The 8,307-nt window shown below is 50.8% G+C and overlaps 1 protein-coding gene across 1 annotated transcript; it reads left to right on the forward strand.

The window, feature by feature from the left end:
* The first annotated feature begins 1,157 nt into the window (after positions 1-1,157).
* On the forward strand, positions 1,158-7,796 carry tob1a (transducer of ERBB2, 1a). Its single transcript, XM_041217356.1, has 2 exons — positions 1,158-1,408; positions 5,855-7,796. Exon 2 carries the CDS (start codon positions 6,037-6,039, stop codon positions 7,006-7,008), a length of 972 nt encoding a protein of 323 aa, XP_041073290.1. The 5' UTR covers positions 1,158-1,408; positions 5,855-6,036; the 3' UTR covers positions 7,009-7,796.
* The last annotated feature ends 511 nt before the right edge of the window (positions 7,797-8,307 follow it).

Here is an 8,307-nt window from a genome sequence, read left to right on the forward strand (position 1 = left end):
AGCTGACATGACACACGGAGGGGGTGGGGGGGGGGGAGGGGCTCAGACTGTAGAGGTCGCAACTCCCCAGAAGCGGCCCCTTCACAGAAGTTGCGCCATTGCAGGTTGTTCAAGTGTTGGCGGCCTGCGCGCATGCGCCAGCTGGGGAGGGGGGGGGGGGGGGGGGGGGGGGGGGGGGGGGGGGGGGGGGGGGCGCGACCCCTCCCCTCCCCTCCCCTCCCCTCCCCTCCGATTGGACCGTCCGGCAGAGGTTCGACGCGCATGCGCATCGCCAACCCACTTTGACTTTCAGCAGCCCTTCATCGGGAGCGCGCGCGGCCAGAACCGTGCGAAAGACCCAACCGAACAACCATTACCCTATTAGTAGATTTAAATGTATACCTGCAATGCACAGTCCCGCGCTCTCGACCTCTCTATTGAATGTCACACGCTGACGCGCCTGACCGTGAGCGCGCGCACAGCCCCGAGAGTCAGCGGTTTGTTTTCGCGGGGGGATCGCGCGCTCCCGTTCCTCGCAAATCTCCGGCATTTTCCTGTTGAATACGAGAGCTACGCAAGGACCCTAGAAACCAACAGCCAATCAGAAGACAGCACTCTCCTGCAATGCCCGCCCCCGCCACTTGTTCTGACCAATCAGAGAGAGGCCACTACCTGCCCTCTGTATTTTTAGTCCAGTGCCGTTCACTCCGTATCCTTCCGCGATCTATGTTTACCAGAGACGATGCTTCGATCGATTGTTTGTACCTTAAATTTATTATTACAACGATTTCAACAGTGTCACGATTCATCACTAAAGTGATTTCAGTTCGTGGTTTTTGCTGTTCTGTTTGATTTTTAAACAAGAACGAGTTAAAACACAGGTACTATTTTCCGAGGCCTTCATTTAACAAGCTGAGGCTGACACGACGGTGATGGAGTGACGGACAGGCCACTTGAACCAATCACAATAAAGCATGTAGGACCCGCCCCCTCGTCTCCACCCGATTTAAATGGCATCACCGAAAGAGGGGCGGGGGTCAGTACCTGCCTGATGACCAATCGAAACGGCTCAAAGCAGTGGGGTGCCACCTACTGCCTTGACGTACATAATGATAAAATAGTTCCGTGTATTTCGCCGCCGAGCCGCTCCGCCTCCCGGTGCCGAGGGGCCGCGGAGGGGGCGAGGCTATAAATAGCGGTGCGCTGCGGGCCGATGGCAATGAGTTGTAAACGCTCCCGGGTGGAGCGAGTCTACCTGCGGTGGAGGAGCAGCGCTGCACACAACAAGAAGGAAATTATATAAAATATATAAAATTAATATAACGCCACAAAGAATATTTTTAAAAAAATTATAGGACAACAAAAACAAAAATCGCGACGAACTTCTCCCTCACTGACTGTCCATTTGCACCACCGCCGGAACATCCGAGTAAGTACTAGAACATTCTCCGCTTGCGGGCGACTGAGGAGATACAGGGGGTGAAGGAGGGAGAGAGACTGAGGCCGGGGCCGGGGCCGGGGAGGGGGAGGCGGAGGCGGCCGTTGCCGCATTCGGTCGGTTGACTCGCTGATATTTGAAGTCCCGCTCCTTGGGAGTGGCGGTTACTGAACCCGATCCCCCTCCCCCCCCCTCCTCTTCCCCCTCCTCCCCTCTTCCCCCTCCCCACCCCTCCTCTTCCCCCTCCCCCTCCTCCTCTTCCCCCTCCCCCTCCTCCTCTTCCCCCTCCTCCTCTTCCCCTCCTCCTCTTCCCCCTCCTCCTCTTCCCCTCCTCCTCTTCCCCCTCCTACTCTTCCCCCTCCTACTCTTCCCCCTCCTCCTCTTCCCCTCCTCCTCTTCCCCCTCCTCCTCTTCCCCCTCCTCCTCCTCCTCTTCCCCCACCTCCTCCTCTTCCCCTCCTCCTCTTCCTCCCCTCCACCTCTTGCCTCCACCTCTTCCCCTCCTCCTCTTCCCCCTCCTCTTCCCCCCTCCTCCTCTTCCCCCCTCCTCCTCTTCCCCTCCTCCTCCTCTTCCCCTTCCTCCTCTTCCCCCTTCCTCCTCTTCCCCCCCTCTTTCCCCCCTCATCCTCTTTCCACCCTCCTCCTCTTCCCCCACCTCCTCTTCCCCCCACCTCCTCTTCCCCCACCTCCTCTTCCCCCCACCTCCTCTTCCCCCTCCCCCTCTTCCCCCTCCCCCCCTCCTCTTCCCCCTCCCCCCCTCCTCTTCCCCCCCTCCTCTTCCCCCTCCTCCTCTTCCCCCTCCCCCCTTCTCTTCCCTCCCCCCTTCTCTTCCCTCCCCCCTTCTCTTCCCTCCCCCCTTCTCTTCCCTCCCCCCTTCTCTTCCCTCCCCCCTTCTCTTCCCTCCCCCCTTCTCTTCCCTCCCCCTCTTCCCCTCCCCCTCTTCCCCCTCCCCCTCCTCCCCCCCTCCTCTTCCCCCTCCCCCTCTTCCCCCTCCCCCCCTCCCCCTCTTCCCCCTCCTCTTCCCCCTCCCCCCCTCCTCTTCCCCCCCCTCCTCTTCCCCCTCCTCCTCTTCCCCCTCCTCCTCTTCCCCCTCCTCCTCTTCCCCTCCTCCTCTTCACCCCTCCCCTCTTCCCCCCCTCCTCTTCCCCCTCCCCCTCCTCTTCCCCACTCCTCCTCTTCTCCCCCTCCTCCTCTTCCCCTCCTCCTCTTCCCCTCATCCTCTTCCCCCTCCTCCTCTTCCCCTCCTCCTCTTCCCCCTCCTCCTCTTCCCCCCCCTCCTCTTCCCCCCCCTCCTCTTCCCCCCCCTCCTCTTCCCCCTCCTCCTCTTCCCCCTCCCCCTCTTCCCCCTCCCCCTCCTCCCCTCTTCCCCCTCCCCCCCCCTCCCCCTCCTCCCCTCTTCCCCCTCCCCCTCCCCCTCCTCCCCTCGCCCCTCAAAAAATATTCCCCCTCCCCTCAAAAAATACTCCCCCCTCCCAAAAATACTCTCCTCCACCCCCCCCAAAAATACTCTCCTCCACCCCCCCCCAAAAATACTCTCCTCCACCCCCCCCCAAAAATACTCTCCTCCACCCCCCCCAAAAATACTCCCCTTCCCCCCCAAAAAAATACTCCCCTTTCCCCTTCCCCCCAAAAATACTCCCCTTCCCCCCAAAAATACTCCCCTTCCCCCCAAAAAAATACTCCCCTTCCCCCCCAAAAAATACTCCCCTTCCCCCCCCCAAAAAAATACTCCCCTTCCCCCCCAAAAATACTCGCCTTCCCCCCCAAAAATACTCCCCCCCAAAAAATACTCCCCTTCCCCCCCAAAAAATACTCCCCTTCCCCCCCCCAAAAATACTCCCCTTCCCCCCCCAAAAATACTCCCCTTCCCCCCCCAAAAATACTCCCCTTCCCCCCCCCAAAAATACTCCCCTTCCCCCCCCCAAAAATACTCCCCTTCCCCCCCCCAAAAATACTCCCCTTCCCCCCCCCAAAAAATACTCCCCATCCCCCCCCAAAAATACTCCCCATCCCCCCCCAAAAATACTCCCCTCCCCCCCTCAAAAATACTCCCCTCCCCCCCCAAAAATACTCCCCTTCCCCCCCAAAAATACTCCCCTTCCCCCCCCAAAAATACTCCCCTTCCCCCCCAAAAATACTCCCCTTCCCCCCCAAAAATACTCCCCTTCCCCCCCAAAAATACTCCCCTTCCCCCCCCAAAAATACTCCCCTTCCCCCCCCAAAAATACTCCCCTCCCCCCCCAAAAATACTCCCCTTCCCCCCCAAAAATACTCCCCTTCCCCCCCCAAAAATACTCCCCTTCCCCCCCAAAAATACTCCCCTTCCCCCCCAAAAATACTCCCCTTCCCCCCCAAAAATACTCCCCTTCCCCCCCCCAAAAAATACTCCCCTTCCCCCCCCCCAAAAAAAATACTCCCCTTCCCCCCCCAAAAAAAACTCCCCTTCCCCCCCCCCCAAAAAATACTCCCCTTCCCCCCCCCCAAAATACTCCCCTTCCCCCCCCAAAAATACTCCCCTTCCCCCCCAAAAATACTCCCCTTCCCCCCCCAAAAATACTCCCCTTCCCCCCCCCAAAAATACTCCCCTTCCCCCCCCAAAAATACTCCCCTTCCCCCCCCAAAAAATACTCCCCTTCCCCCCCCAAAAAATACTCCCCTTCCCCCCCAAAAATACTCCCCTTCCCCCCCAAAAATACTCCCCTTCCCCCCCAAAAATACTCCCCTTCCCCCCCAAAAATACTCCCCTTCCCCCCCAAAAATACTCCCCTTCTCCCCCAAAAATATTCCCCCTCTCCCCACAAACATCCCCCTCCAAAATATCTCCCACCCTCCTCCCCCCAAAGTATCTGCCCTCTCCCTCTGAAAATATACCCCTCCTCCTCCCCCACCCAAAACGTCCCCCCTACCCCACAAGCATCCCCCCTCCAAAATATCATCCCTCCTGGCCCCCCAAAATATACTTCTCCATCTCCCCCACCCAAAATATTCCCCCCTCGTCCCCCCCCAACCAAAATATCTCCACGTCCCTCCCACTGCCCAAAAATCCCCCCCCCCCCCCCCCAAAATATCCCATCCAACCGCCTGGGGACCCCCTGTCACCAACCACCCCCCCCCAGTTACCTGGGGACACCGCGCGCACCCTCTTCTTCCCTTCCCCCTTGCCTGTGGACCCCTTTTCCCCTTCCAAAGTGGAGCCCCTTCCACTTTGCCTGGTGGACCTCTCCAATCCCTCCTGGCGTCTGTTTTATAGCTCTTCCCACTCCACTTGGGGACTGCTTCCCTTCTTCCCACTCTCCCCTCCCTCTGCCTGGGAACCCCTCCCCATCCTGCACCCACTCTCCCTGGCAGACCCTACCCTCATCTATCCTACCTCTCCATTGGTGTGTACTCTCCAAAAGCCTGTACCTCTTAATGCCCATGAAGGGGCAGTCCTTGCTCCCCCAAGACATTACGCAGCCTTTAACAAAATGGAACATTTATTTGCTCCCATCTCTAACTCCTAATAGCCTTGAAATCTTGCTCTGCCCTCCTGGCAATTAACTCTGATTGCTGGGTGTAATCTCTCTCCTGCTGTAGCTGGAATGAAAGGGTTAGTAATTTAGCTGGCAGTCTGCCTGTGGCATTTAAAGGGCTGGCATGGTGCCTGGTTTTAATCTGTATGGTATTTAAAGGGTGTCTGTGCCCTCCCTAGTGCATGGCATCTCTTGATTTGGTATTGAAGGGCCTGTGTTCAGGGCCTACTCTGTTGTACTGATGTGTTTATTGCTTATGTGTCTGGCATGCTTACGGTTAATCAGATCATTTGCATTCTGCCTGGTATTTGCACTCAGTGACGTTCATTCATTCTGCGCACTTCACAATCATGCGTTTGACGTCAATATGAGACCTGAAGCATAAAAGAAGCTGGGACCTTTCCAAATATAACCTCTCACCTCTGAGCAAACACAATTCTTTTATACAAAATTAAAAGCAAAAGCCCAGATTTTTCCCCTTTGGATTTGTTGCATGGTTATTTTGAAGATGTTATTTATCCCTGAGCAATGGTGCCGATTCTGCAGATTGCTGCCCTCGGATCTATTTTCCTAATTCCAATTGGACAGTTGCTTAATTGCTCAATCTGTGACGTAGGTATTTGATTTATTTTGAAGGTTGTCAATTTTTTTTAAAAGCCATCTGGCTTTAATTTGATTTGTAATTGAGTCAGAGTTACTCTAAAAGAATAATTGAGGTGCTGGGACATTGGATTTTTTCAGTCATTGTAAGCCTCAGTCTTTATATGGTTTAATAATTAATGCGGAGCTACATGTTGAGATTAAACTGCAAAGCAGGAATTATTGAAAATTACTCTGTTGTAAAATGAGGATGGAAGTGCCATTGAAATGATGACACTGAAATTTTGCCCTTTTTCTTACTTACCTTTGTTTTTCCCCCTTTCAAGGAACAGACAGCATTGCTCACTTGAGGAAAACAAAAATTCCACCCTAACCAGCACTTTGTAAGAAACCTGAAGCTTCTATCTGAGGCGATTTAAACACTGCCTTTCAGGAGTTAATATATATTATATATTTTCTTTTGGTTTGCAACGCAGAGTTTACAACTCATTCTAGTGATTGAGCAGCTATGCAGCTTGAAATCCAAGTAGCACTCAATTTTATCATCTCTTATTTGTACAACAAACTCCCGAGGCGACGAGTCAACATCTTTGGGGAGGAGTTGGAACGGCTGCTGAAGAAGAAATATGAAGGTCACTGGTATCCAGACAAACCATACAGAGGGTCTGGGTACAGGTGTATACACATAGGGGAGGCTATTGACCCCGTCATCGAGCAAGCTGCCAAAGAAAGTGGACTGGACATGAAGGATGTTCGTGACAACCTGCCTCAGGACCTGAGTGTATGGATAGATCCTTTCGAGGTGTCGTATCAGATTGGAGAGAAGGGGCCCATCAAGGTGCTGTATGTGGATGATAACAATGATACTGGGACAGACCTGGACAAAGAAATCAAAAACAGCTTCAACCCTGAGGCCCAGGTCTTTATGCCCATTTGTGACCCAGCTGGGGGCTCATCTGTATCCAGCTCCCCATCTCCCCCATTTGGTCACTCTGCTGCCGTGAGCCCCACTTTCATGCCTCGTTCCGCCCAGCCTTTAACATTCACCACTGCCACTTTTGCTGCTACAAAGTTCGGCTCGACCAAAATGAAGAGCAGTGGCCGCAACAAGGTCGCTCGCGCATCCCCCACTAACCTTGGCTTGAACATGAATAACCTGCTGAAGCAGAAAAGCATGTCGTCATCCATGCAGTCTCTCTATGGGCTTGGTGTGGGCAGCCAGCAGCAACAGCAGAAGACTTCAGCCCTCTCTCCCAATGCCAAGGAGTTTGTTTTCCCTGGCATCCAGGGGCAGAGTGGTACCAGTGCAATGTTCCCAGGGGAGAGTCCCCTAAACCTCAGCCCTCTCCAGTATGGTAATGCCTTTGATATGTTTGCCTATGGAGGCCTCAATGAGAAATCCTTTGTTGATGGTCTGAATTTCAGCCTCAGTAACATGCAGTATTCTAACCAGCAGTTCCAACCTGTCATGGCTAATTAAAAAGGGGGGAGGAAATTCGATACATTATAATTAAATATTAAGCTCTAATTGTAAAAGTTTAAAATTAATTGAACCCAAGGGTGTTTTCCCCCTTAATTCCCTTGAGATAACTTTTTCTTTTTTTTTACAAATGTTTTTTGGAATGGGGGGGAAATAAGCTTGTAGTTTGGCGCTTGGTTATTTAAGAAGCATCAGAAAGTTTTGTTTTTGCCAACCAAGCACAAAAATGATTTTATATGGACTGTGTACCTTTTTAAAAATGAAAAAAAAGAAAAAAGAAAAATGTTGTGGAGATGAGACCTCCTCAAACAGTATTTACACTTGGACAGGACATGGGCTGATTTAACAATTGGCACTAATAAAAGTGGGATTTCTGGTCTTTTTGTAATTGTATAATTTAATTTAGTATGAAGTTTGTAAAATATCAGAGTATATATTGTTTCTACAACACGGTATTGCATTTATATCTTTTTACTACTTCAGTGATCTGTGATGGCTGCGATAGCTTGCATTCTATTTTTTTTTACAAATCGTTGTAAAAAAAATAAATCCATATTCAGAGGCATCAAGCTACTCTTAAGATTGTGTACAGGATATTCCTTAGTGATGGTGTTTAAAGTGTAGAAATTTCAGCTTTTTTTGGAAAAACATGAGAGTTGTATTTTCTGTTAAGAGTTTAAAAAAAGTAAAAATAAATTTTTTTTGCTATATATTATGGACAAATGTAATCGTAAATATTAATTTTGTACCTACCTTGTGCAATACTTGATAAAAACAGTATAACAAAGTATTTTGAGTCTGTGTCTTACCTGTTAAGAGGGACTGAGATAGTTTATATTGGTAAAAGTTTGTATTAAAATAATTCAAAAATTACATGTCTTGGGCTTCTTTTCCTCTGCTTCATATCATTGTTAAATACACCACTATGTAAAACCAGTTACTGTAGGTGAAGACCTGCACATTAAAATTCTTGGTCATAATTTTTCTTTAAATTTTTCTTTTCAATTCTGCACAATTCCCAAAATAAACTAATTGGTGTTGCATCTGATTTTTTAAAACCAAGATTTATAAATTTAGTTGCCCAAAATAAACTATGGAGCAGAGGATCTGTGTTCTACTGATCTGTTCAACCTTTTTAAAAAGAAAATAAGCTGATAGTATTCTCTTCTAGAAGGTTCTGTGATCTAGTTCAGATGTCTTAAATGATTGTGGCTTTGAGAGGATAGATATAGAGAAAGTATTTGATCTTAAGGAGTATTGAGAGCAAGGGGATGGAGGGAGGCATCTCCTTAAAGTTAG

This window comes from Carcharodon carcharias, chromosome 22, assembly GCF_017639515.1.
Source record: "Carcharodon carcharias isolate sCarCar2 chromosome 22, sCarCar2.pri, whole genome shotgun sequence".
Lineage (NCBI taxonomy): Eukaryota > Metazoa > Chordata > Chondrichthyes > Lamniformes > Lamnidae > Carcharodon > Carcharodon carcharias.